The 13,814-nt window shown below is 54.3% G+C and overlaps 1 protein-coding gene across 6 annotated transcripts in view; it reads left to right on the forward strand.

Annotated features, from left to right (window-relative positions):
* The window catches only part of CLASRP (CLK4 associating serine/arginine rich protein), a 43,751-nt gene that overhangs the window by 15,538 nt on the left and 14,399 nt on the right, over nt 1–13,814 (forward strand). For all 6 annotated transcript variants that reach the window (XR_012898609.1, XM_075914383.1, XM_075914380.1 and 3 more), the window contains 7 exons: nt 1,935–2,032; nt 6,132–6,233; nt 9,335–9,414; nt 10,521–10,605; nt 11,243–11,388; nt 12,083–12,179; nt 12,980–13,058. Coding sequence is in view for 5 of the 6 variants with exons in the window: in XM_075914383.1 (XP_075770498.1) it covers nt 1,935–2,032; nt 6,132–6,233; nt 9,335–9,414; nt 10,521–10,605; nt 11,243–11,388; nt 12,083–12,179; nt 12,980–13,058 (687 nt within the window). In the remaining variant the exon portion in view is untranslated. The remainder of the gene's footprint in view (nt 1–1,934; nt 2,033–6,131; nt 6,234–9,334; nt 9,415–10,520; nt 10,606–11,242; nt 11,389–12,082; nt 12,180–12,979; nt 13,059–13,814) is intronic.

Genomic DNA, 13,814 nt, shown 5'->3' on the forward strand with positions numbered 1-13,814 from the left:
TGTCGCACTCTAATGGAGGGCAGGCATTCAGGGCGCTAGATAAACAGTTTTCTATTTCCTGAATAAACTCCCAGAGCCTGCTGTCCTGTAATTAAGGCAGGCAGACACTTGAGGCTAGTTAATAGCTGGCCTGAAGGAGCAGGCTAATCAGACACCTGTAGCCAATTAAAACCTGAGGAGCTGCTTTAAAAGGTTTCCCTGGTTGAGGGAGGGACCCTGAGGAGGAAGTGTGTTTGTGGAGAAGCTGAAAAGGGAAAGATTCAGACAGATACCAGAGAAAAGGCACTAGGGGAGCATTTGGGGAAGTGGCCCAGGGAAAAAGCTGCTGTCTTGGGGATAGAGGGAAACCCTGAGCAGTTGCTGCTGCCTGGGGTCCCTGGGCCAAAACTCAGTGTAGTGGGCAGGCCTGGGTTCCCACCAAGAAAGACCGGATTCTGGGAAAAGGAGTTCCAGGGTTACAGAGGGATTTCCCCCTCCCCGTTAGTGATGAAAATGGCTCAATAAGTTGTAACCCTGACCTCTAGGAAACCGCAATAGGCAGCGTGGAGGGTCACAGCGAGCCTCTGAGGCCTATAATAACCACCTAAGGTGCGCAGGACCATGGGGGCACAGCCAGCACTTTGCCACACTACAAACCACACTATTGTACCCTGCAGGGAAAAGTGAAAGAGTTGAGTCTCTGGAAGTATCTGCTTTCCCTGCGCGCAGTGTGGGTCTCCACTCTGAGCACTAGGAGGGCCCCCATGATGCTCTGCTGGAGTGGGTGGTAAAATTGTTTGTGCCTCTCTCCAAAGCCGAGGAAGGAGAAATGGAAGTGGTGCTGTGGTAGCAGAGCTGCTTGCTGGGCTGCTCCAAGGAGAAGGATGCAGAGTTGTGATGCTGACTGGCAGGTTGGGTGGTTGCCATGGTTTGGCTTGCAGTGCTCGTGGGAGGCATTATGTAGAGGTGAATTCTTGCAGGTTCAGTTTCCTTTTTGAAGACCAGAGCAAGACTGCAGGAAACATTCCACAGGCGAGGTGACTCTTGGATCACCTCTTTGGGCTGCATGTCCCTCTCTTAAAATGCAGCCCTTCTCCCTCTGAGCCCTGGCTAATGCCATGTCAAAGCTGCTCACTTGACGAGTACAAAGGGTTTTTTCTAGCTGCTAGCATCACAGAATTCACCTGAGGTCTGGGAGCAAACCTGGATTCTTTTGTTACACTGCAGCGCCAGTCACAAAGCTGCCGCAGGCCACGCTGGGTCTGCCGCAGGCCACGCTGGGTCTGCCGCAGGCCACGCTGGGTCTGCCGCAGGCCACGCTGGGTCTGCCGCAGGCCACGCTGGGTCTGCCGCAGGCCACGCTGGGTCTGCCGCAGGCCACGCTGGGTCTGCCGCAGGCCACGCTGGGTCTGCCGCAGGCCACGCTGGGTCTGCCGCAGGCCACGCTGGGTCTGCCGCACCGCTTGTGCAGGCCCTCAGGCTTTCTAGGACATGCGAGAGTGCAACAGCCTGTAGCCTAGGAAGCAAACTGGGCGGCACGTACGAAGGAATCAGATCCAGCCCCATGTGCCTCATCTGTGCTGGCTCTGCAGGGCCAAGAGCAGCGAATGGTTTAGTCACTAAAGGCATCAGGCTTGCCCCCTGGTAAGCCCATGAAGCAGATTTGAGTGAACAGGGGCTGTTTCTCTTGTCACTCTCAGATGAGCTGGGTGCTTTAACTGCAGTTCCTGAGATTCCCTGGATGTCTGTACGCCCTCTGCACGTGGCACTGTAAGACTGTCAACAAGAGTGAGACTCTGAAAGGCTTTCACATGCCGCTTTCATCAGTGCTTATACCCTTGATAGTGGCTTTGGATTCCACCGCACAGCTTCTGCCTAACGTGGCGCCTTGCTCAGGCTGACCAGATCCTGTCAAATGCCGGATTTATATCTCTCGCTCTTTGTGCTTCTTTCAGAAAAAGGACCCAGCCCAGTTCCTCCAAGTGCATGGCCGGGCGTGTAAGGTCCACTTGGATTCTGCCATTGCTCTTGCAGCTGAAAGTCCAGTCAACATGTGAGTAGCTTGAGTGGGCCCCGCCTGCTAGTCCTGCACTGACAAGCTGGGGGCATAGTGAAGCAGATGGGGGATTGTTGCTTGCAGGCCCTCAAAGGGGCAACATCAACTTGCTTTCCCTCCTGTGTGGCCGTTGTTCTAGTGGGCAATGTTCCCCCTAATATTCTCCATCCATGTGTAGAATTCATTTTGTTGTGTTCACCAAAGCATGTGCAGATGCGCATGGGCAATAGGAACACTTGCTGCTGGCTGAAGAGGCTGTGGGCACTCTGCTAATCTGCTGGGTGGCGTTTAACTCTCTTGGGAAGCCGCTCACTGCTAGTGGGATCCCTGAGGCAACTGAGTGAAGAAGAAGGGGAAGGACTCTAGTGTATTCCCCTTTGCCTGGGCTTTTGTGCATGGTCAGTGATGCTGGCGCTCCTCTGTGGTGAGATCCTTTCCCTCGTGTTCACAAAGCACTGTAGAAATCTCTTGAAAAGGGGGGAAGAAGTTGCCATAAACCCCCCAGAATTAGTGGGAGCACATTGCACCTTTAACTGGTTAACATTTTAAACAGGATTTTACATCCCTAGTAACAAGTAAAGGTTCAGGTGTAGGGCCCTACCAAATCTACGGCTGTGAAAAATGAGTCATGGACCATGAAGTCTAGTGTGTTGTGTGCTTTTATCGCATTTTATACAGGTTTCACAAGGGAGATCAGTATTTCTCAGACAAGGTCCTGACCAAAAAGATGGATGTGAGGAGAAGGTTGCAAGGTTGCAGGGTGGTTGTGGTATTGTACCCTTACTTCTGTCTGCCTTCAGAGCTGGGCAATCAGAAAGTATTGGTTGCTGGCCAGGCACCCAGCTCTGAAGGCAAGACCACCAGCAGCAGTGCAGAAGTAAAGGTGGCTGTGGGTGGCCAAAGAGTTGCAGCTGCTGGCGGTGGGCCCAGACGTAAAGATGGCAATACTTTATCATGCCATGCTTGCATCTGCGCAGGTGTTGGCAGTGGCATGGCCTCCAGAGATGGGTTCCTGGCCAGTAGCTGCTGCTGTCTGGGTGCCCAGCTCTGAAGGCAGTGCTACCAGCAGCAGCGCAGAAATAAGGGTGCCATAAGCCCCTGAGAATAAGGGTGCCATAAGCCGCCCCCCCCCCCCCCCCCCCACACACACACAATTCTCTTTTAGAACAGGACCCTGGACAGTTACAACATTGTGAAATTTCAGATTTAAATATCGAAAATCATGAAACTGACCATGATTAAACTCCTATGATCATGAAATTGACCTAATTGGACTGTGAATTCAATAGGGCCCTATACATGAAGCCTTAGCCAAACCTTTCTGTGGCGCTGGAGTCCTGCAGCAGGCTTGTTGATGGATGGGAGACCAGAGGGAACAGTTTTCTCTGGCACAGGACATTTTGTTTGTTCATTTGTGAGACGATGGTTTGATGGGAGACTGTCCAGACTCAGACCCGCCCTCCTCATGGCTCCTTCTGTTTCTTTATCTTCCCTGAGGCGAGTTGGCCTCTTTTCAAGTTGAGGCAAGTTCAGAGATTCCTCACACCTTGGGGTGGAGCAAGTGCAGCATCCTGCTGGAGAGGGGTGTCTTGGAAACCATTCTCTGCCTGGGTTTACCTTCAGGAGAAGCAGGAACAGCCAATTGGCTCTTCCCCACTCTTGCGGGGCACTCATTGATGGGTAGGCAGCCGTGTTCCCTTTAAGCTGTGTGCTCATGCAGCTGCTTAGAACAGATTCATGTGTTGCCTAGATGATTAGCAGGATGCCCACGCCTCGTTTTTGTGTTTCTGCTAGTGTTGCACGGTCACATACGCTTTGGTAAGCACACAAAATGTATTCCACACATGGCTGGAGAAGGTTAGAGGAAACAATGGAGGTCAGTCAGCTGACTGCTGTGGTCTCTGCTCTTCATTGGAGGAATGGGCATGTCCAACATCTTTCTGCTAGCTGGCAAGTCTGAGCGAAATACACGGGAACAAGGAGTTCTGAGACGTCTGGTTCTGTTCCCTTGTCCTCCTGAGTGCTCAGTGCTCCCTAGTGGTTTCCAGTGGAGGAAGCACACTATGCAGATAATTCCTAGTGTTAATAATGAGCAGAGCCAGAGCCCCTTCTCCAGCACTTTATGTAAAAGGACCCCCCGCCCCTCCCCCAAGCCCAGGCTTGCCCTTGGCAGCATCTTTAAGGAGATACCTGTTACACACAACGTTCACTTTTCTTCCTCCCCACTGGGAGAGGGAGTGCAGGATGAAAGCCCAAGTGCACCCGTGTCTTTATGCTGCACTACTTCTCCTGCCTGGGGTGAAGAACAAAAATCTCAAAGGGAGGGTGCTATGGCTCGGGATAATGGGTTTTAATTTAGGTGGAGTGAGTTGGTCACAGTCAACAGTGGTCATGTGATCTGGTTAAAGATGATTCAGGGTTTGGTATAGATAGAGCCCTGCAGGGATAGAAAGGGCTACAGGTACGTATAGCCACAGACAGACATTGGGGTCTGCAGAGTTCCACTCCCAGGAGCCACTGCAACCAATGGAGACACGTGTGTGATGTCATCGCTCCTGGGAGCCAGTGCCCTGAGCTGTTAGCTCCTCCAGGCAGCCTGGATGCCTTGGACCCCCCCTCCCCCTCCAACCACAGTTTCTCCTGCTTTGGTTTGTACAGCCCCACTGTTGGCAGGGCTGGGGGCAGTGCAACTGTGCTGCTGGAAAGAGCTGCCAGAGTGGGCGCTGGGACCACGCTCCTCTCTGTCTGTCCGTGGGTATAGAGACGTCAGTATCTTTAGTGCCGTGATAAACATACATTTAAACATCTCTGTAGCCTTTTGTTAAAGATACAGAAATTGTAGAAACAGGTGAAGCAATAAAAGCTTTACTCAATACTTTACGTTGCAAATGCAACAACCTTCCTTGTTCCCTGTCACTGGGGACCATTTTTAGAAGGGGAAAAAACACTTGTCTGACGGTTTCTTAGAGGATATCAAAGATAATTGTTCTTGTTGGAGACAAAAGCAAAACTGGGCTGCAGCTGTTAAGGTCTGATCCTGCTGCCTAGAAGACAAGAAAGATACTGCTGGAAAAAACATAAGCACAACACATCATCTTATCAGCCTCTTTAAGACCCCGTACCAGCATCTGGCTGTTTAGGGCCTTGATCTGATCTGTCTGATCACAGGCTTACAGAATATACAGTCTTTGCCTGCTAAACGAGACTCTTATTAAGCAGCAGGCACAGAGCGAGGGATGGGAACGAGAAGATGTAAGGCAGAGGAGAATAAGGATGCTCAAGGAGGTGGGGAAGAATAATTTCTCATCCCAGCTAGGGTTCAGGATTTAGCTGGTGGAAGTGGCTCTGTCATTTGGGTCCCTCTCTTTGGCCTGGTCTGGTCAGGACTTCTTTTGGGATTAGAACATCCAAGGCTCAACAGTCATACGGTAGCTCCCAAAGTTTCCAGAGATGGTGGCATAGCAGCCATCACTCTTTGCTTTAGTCACCCGGCATTGTCCTTGTTGATTTTTTTTTTTTTCTCCCAAGAGTCTTTCTTTTTGAGGTCTCCGAGATGGAGTGATGGGAGGAATAGTACACCCCTTAGTTACATTGGTCATCAGTGAGCACTAGTTTGGGGTTATTGATTTCAGGCCCTACACTTTTTTGTTTACCAGGCTCAATATCTGTTTCACGTACTTGAATTAAGAGGGCCTTTCTTTTCAGACTCATTTTGTTTTTGTCTCTCTCTTCAGCACCTCTTCCTATTGACAGTCATTGTTATGGGCTATCGTGGGAGTCCCACACCTCCCTACATTCTGGGCCCCTCTTGTCCTTCCTTAGTTCCAAGGGTGCCAGGTCCACTTTGCCACAGTTAGGCGTATCCCTGAGGTGGGCATACAAGGCTCTGATTGCCACTACAGGCTGTCTGCGGCTAAGAGCATGTCCTATTGTGTACCGTGCAGCAAAGCAGGTGCATGCTGCATTGGATCTAGACTGAGTGCCCCAGTGCATCTGGCTTCCTCTTGGTAGCAGCTTGTTTTGCCAGCAGGTATGCAGTTGTACCCACCTGAGCTGCCAAATGACCTTGTTTTGTCTGTTGTTCTCTTGCCTGCAGGATGCCCTGGCAGGGGGATACGAATAACATGATTGACCGGTTTGACGTGCGTGCTCATCTGGACTACATTCCTATGTATACCCCGCCACTGCTCAACCCAATGTAAGCCAATTCCATGGAGTGCTGCTTGCGAGCGCCTCTCCAGAAACCCCCAGCCTCTTCCCTTCCAGCGGGGCACAGGATGCTGGGGGCTCAGTGCAGAGAAATGGGGCTCGGGAGCGTTCTGTGGCGGCGTTATCCCTTCCAATATAAGGGTTGGTGTTTGTAAATGTCACCTTACCCCTGACATGCCAGGCTGTCCCACACTGGTGATGAACTACAGTGGGTTGGCCCAGCACACATCTGCTTATCACATCTCTGAAGGACCCTGTGGCACTGGGATTCCATGTTTCTGATCGGTTCTGGGTGGAATGTGCTTGGCTGTCACGTAAAAAGCCACCTACCAGCTCTGCAGACCCTCCCGGGCTCGGACTCGTTCCAGGATCTCTTCACATCATTGCTGTAGAGTTCTGCCAGACCAGTCAGGGCCCCAGGACAGCTCCATGGCCTTGCCCGGTGTGACTGATGGGCACAAAGCAAGCAGGGCTGCTGCGGTTGAAGAAAAGATTGGATCCAGCTCTGTAGCGCTAAGGAAAGCCAAAATCAAGGCTGGCGGGAGGATGTGAAGCCAGCTGAGATGGGTGCTTCTAGGGAGCAGAGCTGAGCAGAAAGATCTGTTTACAGAGCCCGTTTTGGAGCAGAACGTCACTAAATGGGGTTTTCCCTTGACCATCTGATCTCTAGTACATCCAGCTCTGACCCCAGCATTAAAGGGGCTGAGACAGGGTTGGGCAATAATTTTTGCAAGGGGGCACTTAATTTTGGTACATGGTCATGGGCTTGCTCCTCCCCCTCTTTCACCTGGGTAAGGGGTGGGGCTGGGGACTAGCCTCCTCCCAGAGTTGTCTGGAGCCAGGGGCTTTGAATTAAAAACACAGCAAAGGGCTCCTGGCCCCCAGCCCCACCGCTCCTGTATTGCCTGGCAGCTGCCCGGGGTTGCTGCAGTTGTGACCGGAGCCCTTTCAATAGCCACAGCAACGCTGGGCACCTGCCAGACAACGTGGTAGCAGCAGGGCTGGGAGCCACAAGCCCTTTAAATTGCAGCTATTTAATGGGTTTGCAGTTCCCGGCCCCATTGCTTCCATGTTGCCTGGCAGCTTCCCGCAGTTGCTGCGGCTGTGTAAAGTCTTACGACTCCTGCCTCTGTTGGGGTAGTGCTGGAGTCAAGAGCCATTTAAATAGGATCTTGCTGCCTTAGCCCCCACCTGGATATTTGGAGGTACAGCAGCAGGATATAACTAGGAAGCAGTCAGATGCTGTCCACAGACCAGATCAAAGTGTTAGGTGGGCCAGATCCAGCCCCCAGGTCACATCTTGTCGAGCCCTGGGCTGAGATCTACCTTAGTGTACAAACGAGGTTAGAATTGCCCAAGCAGGTGACTTTGTCCCTGCACAAACCTGCCCAGGGGCCCCTGCTTCCCATCCTGCTGTGGAGAGCGCTGCATTGGGTGGGGCAGGGCTGAAGGTGGATTTATTTGGGAAGTGGCCAGTAGACTCCTCGATGGGTTCCCTCCCTGCAGCCCTCCATTTGCTGTTCCTCCCGTCCGGACGCCAGGCTCTGCAAAGTCTAGTCTGACGTCTGCAGAAACAGTTTCAATAATTTTCACCAGCCAGCTCTCTCCTCTGAGCTTGTCTTCGCCGAGCTTAATGTTCCTAAGCCAAGTCGGCTGCAAGTGGGGACGATCCTGCATCTGTCCCAAATACTCCAGGTTTCCCAAAACTCCAGGTGTGTCATCCCCGGTGAAACTTTAGGCCGGTGGGCTTCAGGGGTGGGAGAGCCATGCCAGGTTTGTAAAGGAAAACCGGCTTCATCCTGCTAATGAAGACTCATGTGTAACGGGGCAACCTCCTGCGGAATTCTGTTACAGTCCATGGAGGTAATTGCTACACGGGGACAGCCAGCAGGGGTTTCACGTCACACTGAAGGGTGGAGTTCACACAATGCAACCTCAGCTTCTTGAGGGTCCAATTTCCATAAACACTTTGTTCAGCTGAGACTTGGGAGCAATGTTCCCTCTAATCTTTTCCATCCCCATGCAGATTTTTTTCATCCATGTGCAGAATAAATTTTTCTATATGCACTGAGGCATGTGCCGATGTGCACCACCAGTAGAAACAAAAAACCCAGTTGTGAGTGTTCTGCTCATCAGCTGGGCGACATTTGAATTGGGGTTGCAAGTGTGGACCCGAGCACCCGGTTAACTGATGAGGTACCTCCCTCTGTATCGGAGGCAGTGGTCAGGGGGGAGGTGGAAGCTTTTAAGCTCCCCGCACATGCCAGCTGCCGCGGAGCAACCTGCACCCCCTGCTGCATGCCACAGAGACAGCAGAGTGGGAGAGGACAGGCAGGTGGGAGTCAGCACACATGGGGTGCCGACTGTATCAGAGGCAGCGTGGGAGGACAGACGGAAGCCGGTACATGCAAGGAGCCAGCTCCCTGCACGTGCTGCTGCCTCCAGTAGGCAGCGGGGAGGGGGGAGGCAGTGTGGAACAGGAGCCGGTGCTCAGCTCTCTCCCCCTCTGGTGTGTAAATGTGAAATCACGGAAAAATAACGTGTAACCACTAGGGATGTTAAATTGCGATTAATTAGCTAATCGAGTAGTCAATGGAATTTCTATCAGCTACTCCGTTAGTCAATGGAAGGAGCACTCGCTGCCCCCACTGTGACGCAGCGGCCCAGCTCCTCCTACATTTAAACTGCAGGGGGGTGAGCTCCTGGGGCAGCGTGAGCCGGAGCTAAACAGTCCCAGCTTGTGCCAGCCCCAGGAGCTAACCCTGCTGTATTTCTGCCTTTTAAATGTAGGAAGAGCCGGGCGGCTCTGCTATGGAGGCAGCGGGGGGAGAGGGAATGCGAGGAGTCAACTCGGCTACTCCTTTACATCCCTAGTAACCACCGGTTAAACATTTACACAAACACATTTTCACGTCCCTATTTTGAATCTCCCTGAGCAGCTGCACAAGCCCGTAACTTACAGGAAACACTGCTTGGGGGCCTGAATCTCAGGTGGAAACGGGAGGTGGGCTGCTTCTGGACTGGTCACCCAGAGCTTTGTCCTGTCTGAGCAGTTGCCTCCCAGTGTCAGTGCGTGTTCTTCTCTCTCAGCTCTCCCGAGCAGGAGTCAGACGAGAGGAAGTGTAACTACGAACGCTACAGGGGCCTAGTGCAGAACGACTTCGCCGGCAGTAAGTGTCTGACCCTGGGGAAGAGAGGCTGGCTCTGGCGAGAGGGGTCAGCTGGCAACAGCAGCGCATGATTCCTGACACCACTCTGAGCGGCTTTCTGCTCTGCTCTGCCAGGAGCCCCTCAGGGAGGGAGGGAGCCCCTCGTTGTCCCCCCCCCCCCCATGGCCCACTTGGTTCTTTGCAGAGAATAACAGTGTGAGGGCAGCAAGTGCACGTCACCCTAGGGGGCCTTGTCACGAGATGGGCACTCACCCCCACAGCCCCTCCCGCTGGTCATTCTGGGAATGAGCCCCCCTGCCTCAGAGCGCCCTCTGCTGGTTGGTGTCCCAGCCTCTGATGCAGGTCTGCTGGTCCAGCTCCCTGTCCCTTCCTGCCCATGCTTTGGGGTCTTCCCCTCCCAGGGAGCCCCCAGTTCCCCAAGACCCACCTTGCCTCAGTGGCCCATGGCCAGTTATTAGCCCCTGCCACAGGGCAAACTGCAATCTGGAATGGCCACTCCTCATTGGCTAGGGGCGTGGACCTGCTGCCTTTGCCTATCCTGGCTGCCTCCTTAGTACCCTCAAGCCTTGCCTCAGGCCCTGCAGCCTGGGAGTGAGGTCAGGCCAAGGCTCACCAGGTCTGCCTGCCGCTGTCTCAGGAAGCCTCTGCTTCCCTGGCAGCCAGGTCCCTCCTGCTCTCCAGCTGGAGCAAGAGTGTCTCCTTCCCTTCCCTCCAGGAGCCCCTATTTACACAGCCCCTGCTCCTTCCTAATTGGCTGTATCTGCTTCAGCTGCAGGCTCCACCCAGGGCTGGGTTTTAACCCTTAAAGAGCCAGCAAGGGGCAGATGCCCTGTCACAGGCCTCAAGCAGTCACACCTGACACAGCTTTCAGCCGCTCCTGGGCGAGGCTGCGTACCAAGCAATGACTTCTAGGATTCAGGCTCAGCCCTGTACGCCTACTCACCTCTGGTTTTCTAGGCAGGAATCCTGCTCTGCCCGTGTGGTTTGGTGATGCCCACAGGAGAGACTCTCTCTTACCTGTGCCACCTGGAATGAGCCCTTGTCTAGCTGGCATCAGTGTTTGCCCTCAAGCCAGCATGTAACTCCTTCCGTCTCTCTGCCTGCAGTCTCAGAGGAGCAGTGTCTCTATCAGATCTATATTGATGAGCTCTATGGGGGACTCCAGAAGCCCAATGAGGATGAGAAAAAGAAGTGAGTGTGGGGGGGAGGGAAAGAGGGTTGATGTGGCCCCCAGGGATGCTCATGTTGAGCTGCCCTCTAGGCAAGCTTTGGAGGGTACGGAAGTGAATGAACATCGTGTCCCAGGTGGGATTAGAACAAATAGCCGCTGCTCTTTGAGCCCCATCTCTCTGGGCATGGCGGGGTGTCAGCCCTTCCTCTCTGCCCTGCCCCAGAGTTAGGCTTGCCAGGGACTGTGGGAGTGGCCAGGCTGATACCTGATGCTGCAGAGGAAATTCTCCCCTCTTCCTGAATAATAACGCTGCTGGAGGAGACCCTGTGGAGCGCAGCTTGTCCTGAAGCCTGAGACTGGGTCATTGCTGCCTCACTGGCAGCATCCCGCCTAGTCAGGCAGCGTGCGGGCTGCTGGCCCAGGGCCCAGAGGAGGGAGGAATCCCAACCTGCACTTGGGAGAGGTGGGAGATGAAGAAAAGGCCCCTTTCTCCTCGTGCTAACTTGCTTTGGGTTTGACAGAATCAGGGCAACATGGGGTCAACAGAGCAGCCTTTGGGGAGTAGGGACGGCTGGTGCTGCAAGGCTCCAGGGACATCGGGTGGGTGCCCAGTGCCCTGCCTGGCAGCCCGCGGTTACCGCTCTGCTTTGTGTCCAGGCTTGCGGAGAAGAAGGCATCGATTGGCTACACGTATGAGGACAGCACAGTGGCCGAGCTCGAGAGCTCCTTGGAGAAGCGGGGGGATGAGGAGGACTCTGAGGAGGACAGCAACACGGACGAGGACGAGGTCATTCCAGACATTGGTATGTCACTTGCCCAGGCAGCCCTGCCCTTGGGAGATCACCTGGCCAGGCTGCTTCAGTGTCCTCTTGTCCCTCTCTCTGGCGCACAGAGCTGTGCCGTTCGAGAATCAACTCCCCAGTGTGCTGGGCACACGCTCGGGTGTATCTGTAGGGGAGGGAGGGGAGGATTCAGGGTGTTGCAGTACAGTCGTTCCTGGCTGTGCGGCGTCCTGGTGAACTCTGGCCAGTCCTTTCCGGCCCTGTCCGCCCTTCATGCGTAGGTGGGTGTTTGGAGGGGCCTGGGGTTCTGGTTGGGGTTGTGCTCTGTCCCCTCCCCTCCTTCCGTGCTGCTGCCTCGGGGCTGGGAGTCTGGTGGCCTGCTTTGGAGCCCTGGGCTGGGCAGAGCTGCCCTTGCGCCTAGAGCTGAGCTCAGCTAAAGCTGCTGCCGCGTGTTCACTGGCGAGGGTACTGTCCAGCTCCTGTCCTGTCAGTGGGTGGAGGACCACTCTGGGGGCATGTGCACTGAGCTCAGTCCTGGAAATGGCCCCCCCGAGAGGCCCAAGCAAGTCTTGTGGGCCCCATGTTACAAATCTCAGCTGTACTGTGGTGCAGCAGAAACAGCCGAGCAGGCCCTGAGAGAGCAGGCCAGCCCAGCAGCCATCCCTGAACGCTGGCGGAGCCTGCAGGCACACTGACCTCGCTTCTCTGCTTGCAGATGTGGAAGTTGACGTGGATGAGTTAAATCAGGAGCAGGTGGCTGACCTGAATAAACAGGCGACCACATATGGGATGGCCGAGGGCGACTTTGTCAGGTACAGCCTGTGTGCAAGTCGGGGCCGGGAGCCGAGCTCCAGACACACCCCCCTTGGCTTGGAGAACTTCGGGCACCCTGGGGGTTGGATGGCCATAGCTGCAAGAGCCTTGGGTGGCCACAGAGGGGGCTGTGGCTACTGCAGGATGCAGGGGCAGATGGACCCCTCTGGCTTGGCACCTGTGGCAGACATGGCTTGTGTGAAGCTGCCCCTCTGCCCACAAGCACGGAGAAGGTTGCTTTGGGGCTGGTATGTGCAGCTGTCTGGATCCTGCAGGTATCAGTAAGAGGCTGGTGCAGCCTCAGGGCAGTCCTGTGTGTTGGGCTGCCTGCTCTATCCCTTGCCAATGCTCCTCAGCACTGCTCCCGTCGAGGGGTGAAGCATCTGGCCCAGGTTGTGGGAAAGCCAGGGAGAGGGGCAGGTTAAATGCTGATGCACCAGGGACTGCTTAATTAATTTGAGTGTTAGGACCTTTGGATGGCACCTGTCCTGCTTTCCGGGGCAGTCCAGATGCTGCTGCTCCAGCTGCTCCAATATGGCACCGCTGGTACCGTTCCATTTGAGACCCGGCTTAGCCCTCGACTCTTCCATTGAAGGCCCGAGTGCTTTGGGACCAGTCATTGTGCTTGAGGGGCTGCAACAGGGTGGGGGCAGGGCAGCAGCTGGTGCCTGCCAGCACCTGTTGTGGCAGTGACGTCCGTGGGTCGCCGCGCTGTGTACCTCCGTCCTGGGGCTGGGCTGGGCAGGTCTGAGCTCTGGGAACAGCCATGCTTAGCCGTGTTTCTGTCCTTTTCTGGAAGGATGCTGCGGAAGGACAAAGAGGAGGCCGAAGCCATTAAACACGCCAAAGCCCTGGAGGAGGAGAAAGCAATGTACTCGGTAAGGAGCAGCCCTGGGGGAGGGCTGCCTCAGCAAAGCCTCTTCCCAGCCCTGCTCTAGCTGCTGCCCGTATGTCCCGAGCCCAGCAAAGCTGCCTTCTCCATAGGTCAGCACAGCCCTGCTTCCAGAGGCTTAGCACTGGGGTGCAGAGGTTTAACAGACCTGGCCATGTGAGCCGGGACTCCCCCCAGCTCAGCCCAGAGGAGCTGGATGGGGGAGACTGTCATTTTCCCACCTCCAGGTACTGGGGTAGAGCCGGGGGAGAGTGGCATAGAGAGTTGGCCTATAAAGTTTGAGGCTGAAACCAAGCTGAGAGGGATTGCAAGAGCTTTGGAGGATGGGATGAAAACTCAAAATTGTCTGGACAAAGTGGAGAGATGGTCTGAGGTAAATAGGACGAAGTTCAATAAGGACAAATGCAAAGCGCTTCACTTAGGAAGGAACAATCAGTCTCACACATACAGAACGGGAAGTGACTCTCCAGGAAGGAGTCCTGCACAAAGGGATCTAGGGGTCACAGTGGACCACAAGCTAAATAGGAGTCAACAGTGTGACACTGTTGCAAAACCAAAAATCATTCTGGGACGCGGTAACAGGAGTATTGTAATTCTTTTCCTCTGCTCTCCGTTGATAATACCTAAGCTGGAGTAGTGCGTCCACTTCTGGGCGCCACGTTTCAGGTAGAATATGGACAAATGGGAGAAGGTCAACAAAAATGATGAAAGGTCTAGAAAACATGACCTGTCAGGGAAGATT

The sequence above is a fragment of the Pelodiscus sinensis genome, chromosome 33 (assembly GCF_049634645.1).
Source record: "Pelodiscus sinensis isolate JC-2024 chromosome 33, ASM4963464v1, whole genome shotgun sequence".
Lineage (NCBI taxonomy): Eukaryota > Metazoa > Chordata > Testudines > Trionychidae > Pelodiscus > Pelodiscus sinensis.